Source organism: Argiope bruennichi, chromosome 4 (assembly GCF_947563725.1).
Source record: "Argiope bruennichi chromosome 4, qqArgBrue1.1, whole genome shotgun sequence".
In the NCBI taxonomy this organism is placed as follows: domain Eukaryota; kingdom Metazoa; phylum Arthropoda; class Arachnida; order Araneae; family Araneidae; genus Argiope; species Argiope bruennichi.
In genome coordinates, this window is record NC_079154.1 from 46235056 (window position 1) to 46251852 (window position 16797).

At 32.8% G+C, this 16797-nt stretch overlaps 3 protein-coding genes across 3 annotated transcripts; all 3 read right to left on the reverse strand.

The window, feature by feature from the left end:
- Positions 1-11705: 11705 nt before the first annotated feature.
- Positions 11706-12352, reverse strand: LOC129967027 (ATP-dependent DNA helicase pif1-like). Its single transcript, XM_056081660.1, has one exon. It carries the CDS (start codon positions 12264-12266, stop codon positions 11721-11723), a length of 546 nt encoding a protein of 181 aa, XP_055937635.1. The 5' UTR covers positions 12267-12352; the 3' UTR covers positions 11706-11720.
- LOC129966239 (uncharacterized) lies at positions 12337-13152 on the reverse strand. The gene has a single exon (XM_056080653.1). The coding sequence runs from the start codon at positions 13150-13152 to the stop codon at positions 12337-12339; it is 816 nt and encodes a 271-aa protein (XP_055936628.1).
- A 181-nt stretch (positions 13153-13333) lies between these two features.
- On the reverse strand, positions 13334-16331 carry LOC129966240 (uncharacterized). Its single transcript, XM_056080654.1, has 3 exons — positions 15182-16331; positions 13520-15080; positions 13334-13430 (listed from the first exon to the last, which is right to left on the reverse strand). Exons 1-3 carry the CDS (start codon positions 16329-16331, stop codon positions 13334-13336), a joined length of 2808 nt encoding a protein of 935 aa, XP_055936629.1.
- Positions 16332-16797: the final 466 nt, after the last annotated feature.

A 16797-nucleotide genomic window follows, 5' to 3' on the forward strand; every position in this document is an offset into this window, starting at 1 on the left:
CCAAAGAAAATTACCAATGCCCCCATCAGACAATATTGATTATTCTGGCTGACACAAATATCTTCGGAGGAGACTAAGACAAAATGATTAGAAGGAGTTGTCTTGCAGAAAGGACGGTCCATGATAAGGCCATGGTTATAGGATTTCTTCCAGCGAACGATGAAAGGCAAGCAGTCATCCCAACAGAAGCAGCCGAAACACGTGATTTATGATCTGTATGCCGCACCGTTACATACCGGGATCGTCATTTATTACGATCCATCGGAAGCTGCTGTTGCACGGGAATGGTGTTTGTATGTCAACGGTGAATCTGCGATCCAGACGGAAATGCTTATGTCATGTAGTCAAAGAGGGGGTTTGGTTGCTTCTGATGTGTTTTGAAAGATATAGGAATCGCTGGATGACTGGGTGTTTTGAATTTTGATGTTTATTTCAGTTTTGTTTACTTTTGTGTGACACTGATGTTTCAGATCGAGAATTTTCATTAGAATTCTTGCTAATGCTAAACTATTACATGTGAAATCTGTTTCGCATATAAACTAAAATCTTAAAAACTTAAGGAAACAAAAGTGGAAAGCAATTTTTTTATAGATCTTTCGGAGTCATTAGTATATTATGCTAAATAAATATTTTTGTATCTTCACATTTTTGTATTTATTACTTTCTCGTATACGTTGTATAGAGGAAATAATTGTCAAAAATTTCGAACTTGATATTCTGACGGATCTCTCCCCTTTTAGATCCCTCTGAGTTCCATAAACATATTTTTAGAAAAATGTTCGTCTATCAGTCTGTGACAAGATAACTCAAAAATGTTTTGAGCAAGAAATTTGGGTATGTATTTCAAACACAACAATGTTTTGAGTTTGAAATTTGGTATACTTTCTTTAAATCAAATTTTCAGATTTCTACCAAATTTTGACTAAGTTTGACTTTTTTTTTTAATTTTGTTTTGACGAAGTTCGTTTGTCCGACTGTTCGAGTATGAATTAATACGATAACTACAAAGTAGATAAAATACGGTTCACAGATATAACATTTATAGTATAGACACCTGTCGAATTTCGAGCCTTTCAGGAACAAGTAAACTCAATAATTAAAAAAACACAATGACTTAAATATATGAAATTTCGTACAGGGTTTTGTGAATTCAAGTACAGCTTTATGACAAACTTTTTGTTTCAATCGGTTGAGAAAAACGCGCCTAAAACACAAATTCAATTTTCGAATGCTATTATCCACATGTCAGAGATTAATCACCATAGTTGACACGATAGATGCAGGAAAATTACTAAATTAAAGCCAAAAATTAATATTTTGTTACTATTGCACGCCAGTGCCACACAAGTTGTTATTTGGTATGACAAGTTTATTAGCGAGTTCGCGAGAAATTTTTGAGAAAACAACTCTCGCTCGTTATTATATTTACTTTTTGTTAAACTTCCACTAGTAAATTTCAAAGATATTTTTGATTTGTTGGAATTTCGGATTCTAAAATTGTAAACCTAAACATCCATCTAGTGATATGTTACGTTGACTTGCTGCCAGATAGTTGCTGAATCTTTCCTAATTTCTAATTCATTGTCAATAATGAGGTCATTTTGAAAATGGGAGCATTTATGCAAATTTGAGTTTGTTTATTCTTAAATGTATGTAAATTTACATTTATGCAAATATTTCTACTATATAAGAGGGTTGGGTTTGATATGCTTCAATGTTTTTTGATTTTTAGGAAGATTAAGTTGAATTCCTTTTATTTTTAAATGTTTAATAAATAATGAGTTATTTTTATCTTTTGAATTCATCGATTTGTAGAATCATAATCAGCACATTTTGATTCATCAAATGGATCATTTTAAGATTTATCCAGGCTAGGGTTTTTTTTCTTAATTTCCTGATATTGACCAGTAAAATTAGTGAAATATCTTCAATCGTTGGTGAAGTGAAATCGTCGTGAAATTTCTGTCAAGATTTTATTTTGTGATATCTTGCGAAATTGAAAGACAGTGATGATTAGTTGATCTTTGTGATGTTTTTAGAGATAATAAAAGTAAAATATGAAATGAATATTGATGAAATCGATACGGAAGATAAAACTGAAAGCTTGTGAATATTTTTCTTCAGACAGAATGTAGAGTGAAATAAATAATCAATATAAAATATCAATATTATTGAAATATATATCAATAATCAATATAGTGAAATATTAAAATCAATATTTTATTCTACATCCTGTATAAAGAAAAATATTCTCAATCCTTCAGTTTTATCTTCCGTATATTTCGAAAATCCAGATTGGTATGAAAGAGTTGAAGATATCACTTCATGATACATCTAGTAATCATGAGTTTTCACTGAAATTAAAATCAGGATTGGTCTTCCAAAACACTTCTCGCATTCTCTCTAATAAAGATATTATCATAGTGAATGCAATGCGGGGCATTGACATACAACAGTTCCGAAATATTCTTTAGCGTGATGTACTTTGGCGTTTCTATTGAATACATACAGTGATCCTTCGCCAAAACTGAAAATACTGACATACCGATTTCGTAATTTTTGCTATGTATTTTAACATAACGGTAGATATTCTTAATTTCTAAGCATTACTATGAGGAATACACACATTAAAATATGTAAAACTTCTGAAAAATGAAGGATGAAAAATTAAAAAATTAAAACATATGTCATTGAAACAGGACATTGAACATATGTCGTGAAACATATGCCATTTAATTATAAAATTAAAGCATATGTGAGATCAAAATTGAAACATTGTCATCTAGATTTTAGTTCAGATCTAAAATCCAATTTGAACCTGTTGCATGACAGAATTAATTCCACTGTAGACGCTCGAAATAGTGATGGCAATTATGAAAGTATTTCTTAAGAAGCTAAGAACAATTTTTTTTTTCCTAAATAAAATATATGGAGAATTTGTTTGAATCAATACTACGAATTTTCTAAATTTTCTTCGGTAACGCATTTTGTTTATTTCGTAATTAAATTAGCAAATTCAATGAATTTAAAACCCTGTTAAAAACCGATAAAATAAAGATCCTTAATTCATGAAATTTTGCATTCGTATGCTGGATTGATTATGTCAATAGAGATATCAGACAGTTACAACAATCCTTTAGTCCATGTTATAATGTCATAAAATTTCTGAAATGCAATATATTTTTTAATAGTTGAAATTTGGAGGAAATCAGATGTATTTATATATCTTCTACAATCAGAAATGTACAAAAAAATGCAATATCCACCCATTTTATACTATGTGTGTTATCTTTATGAATAAATAATATTTAATAACACTGACAGAATAGCTATATTCTACATATCATATTTTTGGTAATGAAATCAAATATCATTTTTACTTCAAAACATTATTTTTCAAACATTACTTTCCATTTACTTACTTCAAAACATTACTTACTTTTCATATTCGCAGAACGATAAAAACAAAAGTTCTAAATTTTTTATGATAGACTCGGCCAGTATCAGTTGAATAGTTAAAAAAATAAATAAATATAATAAATAAACTTTTTATTTGATTGTATTAAGAAATTTCAGCATTTTTATTATTATTATGTTTAAAAAAACTACTTTTAAACCTAAATAATAAAAAATTATGAAACAATTAAATAATAACTATATTTTTAAACTTCAATGTTAATTTACCCAATGAAATCAATTATCTTGAAACTGAGTTGTAATTAAATAATATATCTTAAATTTTTAGTTGCCAAATTCTTTTTAATAAATAACTGGCTATTTAGAAATTTAATTAAAATCAATAATAAAATATCTGTTTTTGGAAGTTAGAGATGAGAAAGAATGGAATTCGCATTCGCAAGGGGTCTTACAAGGCTCAAAACGATTCTATTCCTTTACCCACGCGGCACCTGATACTGTAATCTCTAGACCAGAATGCTGTAACTTTAGGTTTCAAGACCTAGGGACTTATAAATTTCGTACGCCTCAACCCTACCGCGTCCTTACAGGGATTCTCATTATACCCACGTCGCCGTAAGTGGGCAGCAAAACGAAACCCACCACGTGACATTCCATCCTCCCCCTCCCAGCGGGGGAGGGAGAGCACTGCTAACAATCACCTTTTCGTCATCCAATCATCTCTCCTCGTAATTAATAACACCGCGCACCCTTTTCTTTTGTCACAGAAAGAAGTTAGAGAAGAAAAGGAAGAAGAAAAAAAAAAAAAAAAATAACGAAAAAATAATAATTACAACAATAAAAAACAAAAAGTTGCATAATTGCAACTCATTTCTTCACCTTCCTTCGAGTGCTATCAGATACCTATGAGGGTCAAAAACGGCAGGTCGAAGCGTGTTGAAGAATGATTATGGTAATAAATTTAATGAATGCCTTCGCTAATTGCTAGGCGGCACTCAACTTACTACCCTCTCCCCATTCTCATTGATTGGGACAGACCGACCGCCTCCCCTCCCGTGTCCTTATCCAAACCCGATGCGCTACGGTTCGGGCTATAAATACTAATTAATCTTAGGTCTGGGCAGAAAGAATAATAATATTTCCTGCTAATTGACTGGAACAAAGAAATTTATTTTCCCCGGTGTGTCTGTATGAGTGTGTGTATATATGTATATACAGACAAACGGAGTGAAAAATTTTCAGAAAGAAAAGAAAAAAAAAAACTCTTATTATTTGTTTGGCATTTTTTTTTATCTAAGGTTTGGAGGTAAAGAGGTATTTCGAAAATTTCAATCAAAGCGAGAAATGGCCGTAAAATTAGGTTTCTCAGCGGCAAGATTAAGAAAACCAAGTTGATCCAATTTTTTCTCTTCTTCCCATTGCTTTTATATTCTAAAATGAAATTCTTTCCAAAAGGATCTCTCCGCGAGTTTTAATTGTTATTTGAGTGAAGCGATTGCGTTAGAGGGAAGAATTGTTATTTCTGATAACCCTCCCCAATCTCTCCAATTTTTAAAATCCTTGTTCTTCAGATTTCTTCAGAGCTGTTTTTTTATCTTTCATGTAGCAGAGAAGAGTTTCCGTTTAAATGAAATGAATTTCTTTTATTTTTTTCTTTGCTACAGAGGTTTAAATGCTTTCTTCTTTTTATTAAAGAAAATAACATTGATTAAATTTATAATTTTAATGGGAAGGAATAATGTCCTTTTTTTTATAATTGAATCAATAGGTGGATTTGATTTCTGCATATAATTGCAAAATGCATCGTATTCTACATTGGAAGGATAATAAAGAGATTACTTGTTGATCGGAAGAGATATAAAGCTTCAAGTGTTTAGTCATTACAAAGGATATTCGAACTTATTTTTTTTTCAAACTAATTAATTGCGGAGTTTAAATTTAAAAAAAATTACAAAAAATAACTATCTTAAAAAAAAATGTATTTTTCTATAAATGCTTTTATTTCATTGAACTGGATTTCGAAATAATCGTTTGGTTTTTTTTAAACCTAAAGTTATTTCAAGCAATGCATTTTTTTTCGGATTCTTTTATAAAAATATATTCTATATTGCAAATGAATATGCTAATGCATTTTGATAGTATTAATACAATATTTTTTTACTACGTCGTATATAAAATATAGAGAAAATCGTCAAAAATATTTCGAACTAGAGATTTTGACGAATCTCCGAGTTTTAGACTTTCTTGAGAACGAAAAAAAAAACATTAGTCGAAAATGTCTGTATGTCTCTGATAAAAACAATTCAAAAACGCGTTGAACTAGGTGGAGGAAATTTATTATGTGGTCTTTAAACAAAATTTCAGGATTTCTATCAAATTTACAAAATTAATATTTCTGCAAACTCTGTTCCCAATGGACTCTGTCTGGCTGTTCTGATATAAGTTAGCATGATAACGACTAAACGAAAACTACTACATAAATAAAATTAAGCACATAGATTTAACATTTGTAGTGTACACACATTTAAACACGATAACTCAAAAATGCAATGATTTAAATGTATCGAATTTGGTGTGAGATTTTCGGAAAAGACATTCTAAAATACAAATTCAATTTTCGGATACTATATAATGCATGCCAGGGCTTAATCGCCAAAACGCACGCCAAGGATTCCACGATGGATTCAGTAAAAATTTGATATAAGGTCTTTATACCAAATTTGCAGATTTGAATCAAATTTGGCGCAAAATTATTTCAGAGGAAGTCCATCTATACGGCTATTCGGATATAATTTAACTCAATAATTATAAAGAAAGGAAGTGAGATAGATAAAATTCAGCGCACAGATTTAACATGTATAGTGTAAACACCTAACAAATTTTCAGCCAAAATTAACTACGGATTGACTGTCTGTCGGTATGACGTTTCAGAAATATGTAAACTTAATAATTTGAAACCGCAATGACTTAAATATACCACATTTGGTGTGGGATTTTGTGATTACAAATACAGTTTTGTGTCAAATTTTTGTTTCAATCGGTTGCAAACGACGTATCTAAAATACAAATTCGGTTTTTGGATACTATTAATGCATGCCATGGATTATTCGCCAAGTAACTCGCCAAGGATGACACAACAGATTCGATAAAAAGGCTAAATTCACATCAAAAGTTAATATTTCATAACTATTCTGCGCCCATGTCATCTAAAGCATTCTCTGGTATGACAAGTTTATTAGAGAATATCCGAGAAAATTTTGAGGAAATTACTATTGCTGGTTTTTATTTTAGTTTGCGCCAAATAAGACAGACGAATAAGCTAAAAATCAGAAATATATCCGAGGACATGTAAATAATTTTGTTTATAAGTAGTTTGTAAACATTAAAATGGTAATTTTGGGGCACTGTCATCTTTTTATCAAATTATTGATAGATTTTTTTATGACTTCATACCGCTTTCTAATGATTGATATTTTTTAGGAATTAAACATTAACAGAACTCTCTTATCGCGGAAAAACTGAATTAAACTTATATCACTTGAATAAAACTAGGAATTTATCAATTTTTAAATTATTTGAATCTTACTCCGAGAATTCTGTCACGAACAAGTAATTTTAACTCTCAAACTGATTCTTCTCAATGCTAAGCGTGTAACTTAGCAATGAATAAATTACTTTAATGCAAATAATAATAATAAATAATCATAAACACCATCATAACAAATCGTTCCATACTGCAATTTACCCTCCCCACTAAAAACTGAAAAGATTCGATTGACGAAGCATCTCGGATCCCGATAGAAGAACGCAACCCCCTAACCGATAACTCACCTAATGACGCGCGAAATTCCTCGCAGAAATTAAATTCGAATCACGTGCAAATCTAGGCGCCCTTCCAACGTTGGAAAACGTAGCTGGAAGGTCTTCAGGAAGGAGATGAGGCCAAACAAATAAGGAAGACCTTGCAGGCTGTAAAAAAAAATTGAAAAATTTTTCTTTAAAGGGGGTGGCAGAGGGGGTTGGAAAAAAATTTGTACTTTGTGTCGGAATATGACCGGGGGCACTTTGGAATGTTTGAAGATATTTCGAATTCTTTCGACACCTCTCGGCAAAGTTGATTACCCAAGACTAATCTGCATGGGAAATTAATGATCAAAAACATAGCGTCGTATATGAGCCAGGCTTCCCGGAGGTTTGACCCGTCTATTCATTAAGAATAAGAGGGAGCAACAGCTTAGGGGCAACCGGGAGGAGGGGGGTGTTCTGCATATCTCATGGAAATTTTGATTTAACGCTCATTACAGTTTCGTTTGATGCATCGTTTCATTTCTCAAAAAGCATAATTGCCAAAATCTTGTCTATATAGATATATATCATATCTATCCATACATTGTCTCAGAAAAATAACTTATTAATGTCATGTATTCAAAGAGAACACTTCTCTGGAAATTCGGAATATGGCTACAGGACATGCATTTACGAAAAGGGGAACAACGATGAAAACTGTAAAGTGTAGAAGAGATAAACGCACGTACATACACACACACATTCACAACGGGTATGTGGAAGCAAAATCACACCAAATTGGTAAATTGTCATTCGGCATACTTTCGTCAGTTCAGATAGTTTACATGCTTGCTTTGGCGGAAAATATCTTTTTCTTTTGAGTCGGATAGTGCGAAAAAATTAGTTTTAAGTCAAGCAATTACAATTCTAAATCAATATCATAGAAAATAACCGATTAGGGGGAATGAAAACGTTGAAGAATCGTTTACAAAACGATCCAATCGGAGTGATCGAAACAAAGTGTTTTTGTGCACAGTACGAAGGTCCCGCTGCCAATTAATTTTGCTACTTTGAAATAAAACTCAGAATATTTTATCATTATCTCTCAAGTATAATTAAAAATACACATAATTTTTTACATCAAGTATAATGACAAAAATACAAATAATTTTTGAGATAATATTGTAATTTATGAAAATTAATTAACATGGCTAACGTTATCATTAAAATTTCTTCCGTGATTATTTTATTTTCATTAATATTTTGTGAACCAATATCGATGGAATACATCTTTTCAAAACAGGGGAACAGTTTCGCTGCAGCAAATTTTTATTCTTCCATTCCCACATCATTTGACTTCCCAGCCATCAACTAATCTTGGTCAGCTATTTTAGAAACTTTTATTTGTCCCCTTCATTATTGCTAAAAGCTTCTTCCATATTGCTGTTTTTATTATATAGTATTAGTAACAATTTATTATCTGAAGAACCAATCTCTTCTTTTTGGTGTTCGCATGCCTCACCAAAAATGTAACGCATAGGGTTCTTTTTGCCTTTGCCATAACTTCTCTTCTTTCCAATTGGATTCAGCAACCACGAATATTGCATTCATTTGGGCAATTTATAAGAATTGAGAAATTTAAAAGGAAATATCTCATTAAGACAGTAGTTAAACTTTCGTCATTGGATTTCTGATTAAAACACGTGTCTGCTACTAAATATAAGCGGTATTTAAACCTGCATCCTTGCCAGTGTCCAAAGAATGTGATCCCTTGAGAGGCACGCTAATAGAAAATTCAATGATATAATAAAATAGATTTTAATTTAATTGATGCAATAGGAAGTTTTATTTCAAATTCAATTTATATTGAATTCCAAGGAAATGTATTAAAAATAATGCAATTAAATTCATTAATAAAAATATATTTGTTTGTTCTTTAAGATGGCATGCAAATTGTTTTCTTGTGATAATCATTTACGAACTTACTGGGGAAAAATTGGGATACCTCATTGAAATTTGGTTTGCTTTTTTGTTTTTTTATTAAAAACTTTTAGAAATAATTAATTTGGAATTGCACAGTTGACTTAAAAATAGAAATTATAAGGGTTTGTACCACTTTCATATATATCTGATATTCATCATTTAATAGGAGTTCAAATATACAAATAAACATACGTGTTTTCAAATTTTAATTACAGATATGGATTTAAATTAATATTTTATTGAATAATATAGATTTTATGTACATTATTCAAAATAGTTTTTTTATTCAAATAATAATTCGCCATTTTAGGAAAATGTATTCCTTTCAATGTTCATGCCGGGATGTTAAAGACAAGAAAGTTCATAAAAATATCTTTCAATAAATAATACGAAGAAAATGCGTTTTTATTTTATAAAATATATATAATAATAAATTAATAGTGTTAAGATTTTTTTTCCATACTTTATTATGTTTTTTTGTTTCAACACTGATTTATTACAAAACATTTCATTGTTCAAATTGCAACGTCAATATATTTACTTTAATAGTAAGAATATTGCAATAAATTACTTCTCATAGAATACTTTATTTTATTACACTGCTATAGGCGCTAAATCTATAATTTGTCATATAAAACATAAGATAATTTATCTTAAATTTCACTTTATTCACGTCAATATTTTTCACTAAAATATTTTATTACATGTTTTTATGATTTTTATTAAACATAAAATCAATTTGTCAAATAACAAGGGAAGGAATGATTTATTCTTTTTTTTTCTAGAACTTATTCAATGTGTATATATGTGTACATATGCATGATTGATTAACATTGACTAACGAAGACATAATATAGCCATATGAAATTATTGATGATAATTTTATACGGATGAAATTTAAAAGTATGAAATCTCAAGGGAAGCAGACTATAAAACATTATATAAAAATATAATTCATAATCCTATTGCGAACTAAAAAAAAAACCTAATAATATTACGATTAATGTCAGAATTGATTTAGAAGTGTAAGTAAGACACCATTATAAAGACATCTTTACAAAAGTTATAGACTAAAATATTACGAAAATTTTATTTGGGTTGTTCTTATTGTTAAGTGATATTTCTTATTTTCTAATTTCTTTTTATTTTTTCATATTTCTATAAAGAGCTCTGTTATGAAAGCTTGAAATGATAATATATTGCTTTATACCAGAGGTTTAACAATAAATAACAAATATACAGTAAGAAACAATAAAACTTAAAAATTAAATCAACTGTTTTTAAGTGTCAGATATCTGCAATAACTAGTTTGAACTTAAGGTTTTGTCTCATATTATTATATTGAAACTCTGTACTTAATTTCTTTTCCTTAAATCATCAGGTACGAAGAGAGGCTTATACCCAACTTTGAAAAACTGTAACTGTCTTTATCTTTCTCTATAGCTGGAAATGAAGTAGAAAAAAAAATCTCTGACTGCTTATTGAAAACGATCTGACTAAGGTTTCTTTTTGTTCAGTATTTCCTGCCAAGCTTTTTGCAATTGATTTTTGTAAAAACCATTAAGATGTCCTTTAGGTCACTTAATGGTCTAGTTACTGTTTTATAAATGATGGTCTGATGCTTGGGTTGATTCCTATCACGTATTTCTCGATTTTCTGAAATGCATTTGGTAATGTTCCAGACTGATACTCAGGTCGAGACCAACCGAGCTTTCAGTCTGGGAGATATCCTAAATAGCATTTTCCTGGTTTCTTTTGTAATGAAATTATAATCGATTGCTTTTATTTGGAGAATTTTTGGTGTTTTTCAAGTGAAACTCAAGTGTTTTTCAAGTTTACTATTGATTCCCTGTACAAGCCTCTTTATTAAAACTTCTTAAATATATTCCAGGAACAAAGTGTTCTACAGGTGAGTATATGTTTACTTGGAAATACTGTAACTGAAAAACTTCATCTCTACATGGTTCATAGAGTTTGAAATAATCAACAAAGAATAAATTAGTTAATCCTTAAATGCAATATTAAAATTTCAAATAGTAATTCTTGCATTGTGCTGTCGTTTTGTGCTAAACTGACACTATATAGCACGCACAAAATATCTACACGTGGTATTTTAAAAGCAATTGATTTTTACTTCCACGTATACTCAGTATAGAGAAGGTATAGTAATCGTCAAAAAATTCGAATTCGAGATTTTGAAGAATCTTCAAGTTTTTTACGCGCTGTTTCAAAATATATATATATATACTAGCTGACCCGGCAAACGTTGTTTTGCCATATAAATAATTTCCTAGTAATTTCTAGTGTAGACAAAAAATAGCTTACTTATTGTAAGTATGTATGTATGTTAGAATGTGTATATTGTATGTATGTAAGAATGTGGTATATGCGTGAAATAAGCATGGAGCGCTGTGAACGATGAGGGAATATAAAAATAACAAAAGGCAAACATTATTTTTAAGTTATTATAATTTATTCCTTAAAATTATATATCATTAATTAAACAATTACGACAGTAACACTGTTAAACAATATCAATCTCTTAATGCTATAGCGTGAACAATATTTTTTGTTAGTCCATCTTTAGCTAACACAAACAAACTGGATGGTTTACCCACTCGAGAGCATGCCACGTATAATTGTCCGTGTGAAAAACATGGTGTTCTCAAATCTAATCCACAAACAGACATCGTTTGACCTTGGGATTTGTTGATAGTCATTGCAAATGCCAATCTAATCGGAAACTGAATACGTTTGAATTGAATTGGCACATCTGTAGGTATAATAGGAATCCGTGGTATGAGTATATTTTCACCTCTGAACTTGCCATTTAAAATCCTGGCTTCGATCACGTTTTTCATTAATTTTTGAATGACTAATCGCGTACCGTTGCACAGCCGGGGCGGGTTCAAATTACGAAGCAAGATAATTGGAGATCCAACCTTTAATTGTAAATTATGCGGTGGCATGCCTGGCAAATCCAGTGAGTTCAAAAACTCTGTGGGAAAATTTACTGCTTCGCTGTCGTCGCAAACTGTATCAATAGATTTATATGATACCAAGTTCCCTGGCAACAACATTTGTATCTTCAGATTTAAATTGTCAACGTCTACATTTTTTGCCGCTAAAATCGCTCTTTCTGCAAGCCACTCATGATTTATGTACTGTGTGTACATCGGGAAATATTTGTTCAATGAGAGTATCTTGCGAATCAGCGATTGTGCAGAAATCGGTCGGTAATTTTACGTATCCAGTTTCATCTATAGCAACTTTTTCATCACCGATATCTAAGAGTTGTTTTGAAAATGTTTCAGCGGATGGATCTTGAAGCATTTGAACGCGCATATTTATTTTTAGCTGTAATTTTTCAACATTACGCCACAATGGAGATGATTTTAAGCAAGCGTTGATCTCATCAGCGTATGTTGAACGTGGAATGACTGGAAGTGTTTGTCTGAAATCACCTGAAAGGACCAACAGAGTTCCGCCAAATGGTTTGTCACTGTTTTTAATATCTTTCAATGTCCTGTTCAACGCCTCAAGTGAATGTTTGTGTGCCATAGTACATTCATCCCAAATAATAATTTTACACCGTTTCAGCACAGTGGCCATGGACGATTGTTTCTTAATGTTGCATACTGCGTCAGGGTTATTCTGAATATTTAGTGGCAGCTTAAATACTGAATGAGCTGTTCTACCTCCATCCAATAAAGTTGCTGCAATGCCCGATGATGCAACGGCCAATGCGATGCCATTATTTGATCGTATTTCAGCAAGAATTAGCGAAATAACGAATGTATTGCCAGTTCCACCCGGTGTATCCAAAAAGAAGAACCCACCTTGTCCAGCTGAAACTGCGAGCATAATGCGATCATAAATGGTTCTTTGTTCCTCATTCATTAGTGGGACATTGCGGGCAACAATCGCTGCCATTTCTACAGTACTGTACTGCAGTTCACGATTCATTTCAGTATTCATTAAATCAGATGCAGTTCGATTTGGCGAATTCATACCGAAATTACTAAGTGGTAAGTTGGCAATGACAATGCAAAGATCCTCAATAGCAATCAATGCTTCATTGTACATTTCGTCGCTGAATGTTATGGTTAGATCGTGGCACCGTATACGATGTTGATGCAATATATCATCAGTCATTGAATCTTTGTGATTTTCCCATAATATCTGTGCTCGGGCTGGGAAACATGTAGTCAACACTATAGCGAATAGTAGACGAATTTGTATTGCTGTACAGTTCAATGCAGCTTCAGCAAGCATGCATTCCCACTGGTTGTCGTCTTCCAGCAAGCCGAGTGCAAGGCATGCATCTTTATACGTTGGATATTGTTGCCCATTCACTTTACGTATATCTTGAAATGATAATGGGCCAGTAACATTAACCAACAGCAGTCGAAGATAAAAGCACTCCGTGTGTCTTGGATTGACTGTAAATAATCGCCCCAAGGCGTTTGATTTAAATAAATTGAGACATGCAGCAACTGGTGAGCCTTGCTTGCGGGGCATCCATGTTTTTGCTTGAGTCCATGTGAAATAGCGTGGTACTTGTGAATAGAGTAATGTTCGTGCAAAGGCACCAAAATCATCCGCACGATTACACAATTCAAAAAATGCAGTGAGTGTAGTTTTAGGTGGATTTATTGCACGATCAATCGCTGTCTCGTTCGTGAAAAATACACGCTGACCGTTTTCAAGATGGATGGCTAACTGAACAACTGCTGGATCCCGTTCATGAATTGGAAAACCAAAGATACGCCAAGCAGCTTCATTGGAGCTGATGTACCGACCAATTTGGTAGAGCGTTATTTCATCGTTTTTATTCACTGGAGGAGCATTCACATTAGTATTTTCCACTCTAAACACATCCATATCACTGCCTTTATGGACATACTTGCAAATGTATTTGATGCTCTTCACAGAACTGCAGAACTCAACATTAATATGAGCATTATATGTCTTGCTCAGCAGAGGCGAATATGGCACCACCCAACGATTGTCAATATCAATGTCTGTGTTGATGATATTTTTAATAAATGACTGTCCGCCATTTTCAGGATTTCTTCGACGATATATTGGGTATCCGTCGACATTTGTGACCGTATCATTGGTAAAATCTTTAGGGAAATTTTTAGTACATTTTCCATCAGCCATGCAAGGCGATGAACTATTAAGAGTACCACATGGACCATGAATCATGTTTGTTGTAACAATATCAAACAGCAGTTGGTCAGTGGATGGATCTGGAATTTCCGCAGAAATGATACTATCGATTTCTTCAGGACGGATTTTGTCGATGAACCAAACCAAAATGTGTGCCTGAGGTAATCCTCGCTTTTGCCACTCAACCGAATACATCCAGCAACGTGTGGGACCAAATACATGTGATTTAGTAATGAAACTTATTAAAGACTTCAAGTTTTGTCTGAACACACGTGCTGTAATGTCATGGCGATGTATTGCATTTTGGCCAGGCAGTAGCAAAGATGTAATCTCTGGCCATTTTGGATTACATGTGAACGTGATAAATAAACATGGTCGTCCATATTCGCGCACGAAAGTCAGAGCATCCTGTATATATTCTTGCATATGACGTGGACTGCCTACGTACGATGATGGTAAAATGACATGGTTACCAATTTCGGCGACGTCGGCGTTGTTGTTGATAGCGTCTCGCAAATGAATGTACTCTTCCGCGCACAGCTTTTGTTGATTATATCGTAAGTATCGTAGTCGTTCGCTCTCAATCTTCGCGTACATGTCGACCATGAATTGTTGACAAAGCTCACGACATCGTAAAATGACGTTGTCCAGGCCACGTCTAATCATTAATCGGTACGCATAATAATCCTTTGAGCTAACGTTCTTGTTTGTTTCAGCTCCTGTAATATTTGTTCATAAAAATTAATTTAAATTTATTACGTTCAATAATTTAATTGTTTTGTTAAATGATTAATGATCAAATTAATAATGAATGAAGTACCTGATACGGGATCTCGTTGTTTTATGTTCATGCAATATCCGTCTTGTCCCTTCCAGAATATTAGCGGATATTGGAGAGCGTCATATGAACGATGTGTGTCAGCAATGAACTGAAGATTATTATTTCTTCTACGAATCAGAATTTCTCGTGCAGCTGTACAGTCGCCAACCATGATTCCAGCAACATCATCAACAACGGGTGCATTGAATCTACGAATATGCTCTCCAGCTGGTGTTTTATCAGGATTAATGACGATAGCGTGATTATCGCTTTGTAATTGGTGCATATGTGATTTGAATATTTTCAACAACTCGTTGTGCTCGTTCAAAAGAGCATCTAGCTCGCTGACGATGCGCCTGGCATAAAGTGAATCAAGGTAATTATAATCACAACGTGCATTCACGCGATTGGCAAGTGCGCTTCCGGAATCCTCGCCGTCCATAAAGTAGATTTGTAAGAATTTATGTGGTTCGTTTGGCATTGGTAGCAGTGAGCCGATTTTATGATAAACTTGGCCTCTGATTTTGAATGTAGAATTGAATTGTTGACCATTTGCATTAGTATTTCGAACTATTTCTGTTGCTCCGAACGATGTCATTTGAAAGCATGAATTGAATCTTCGAATTGACTTCAGGAACACGTTAGAATCTGGATCCGTGCCGATAAGTAAGCCGTTCAATGGTTCAGGTGGTGTTTTAATTTCAGGTAGTTGCACTTTTCCTGACGCGCAACACATCCCAGCTGGCTCATTTTTGAATTTCAGAGCATGACAATGCGGACATTCCTTGTCCATAGCACCAATTACCACTTTTGAATGAGCATAATATTCAATATCGAGCTCATACTGGAATGCTAGACGCAGGAATGAATCGGATATAAATGCTCGATGTACCTGTTGTCGTTGTTGGTCATTTGTTCTTCGTCTATTGACTGTGAAACGGCGTGATTGTCGTTGTTCTAATCTTCTGACTTCATTGCGTTCAGCTCGTGTATCTTCTGGCTCTTCTCGATGCAATTGCGCCATTCTGACACGTGCATCAGTATTTTGTTGCTGGATTTGTTCTTCTGTTCTTTCGGATCTGCTATTTCGCAAGTTTCGAGCTTTACTTGTACTGCGGCTCAAATCAGCCCCTTTGCGTTTTCTTGGCATTGCTCACTGTAAAAATTGAAACTATGAAAATCTTAATTGTTCAATTACATTTTTTTAATAAAATTAAATTAAAATTACATTTTTATAAGATCAACAACGTTTTCGATATAAATAAAAAAAAGTATACTTACAACACAAAATCCGTTGTTATTGGAAGCTTGTGTCACGTGTTGAGTACTTTTGAGGTTATAAAATCACTTGATTAACTAATCGTGCAAAATACACTCAAAATTGATAATTTAATTATTATTGATAAAATAGGAATGATTAAAAGTTAATATGAGAGTTACACTGAGATAGCAAAATAATAATTGTCAACGTTACTACTACACTTGATGCATAAACAATAATGATGGCCGACAGCTGTGTAGGGAGTGAGAAAGAAAGGAGACCGGCTTCGTTCTCATCCCTACTCCGTGCTGTTTACTGGGTCAGAAGTGACACCTGTAGACATCTGGCGGGGATA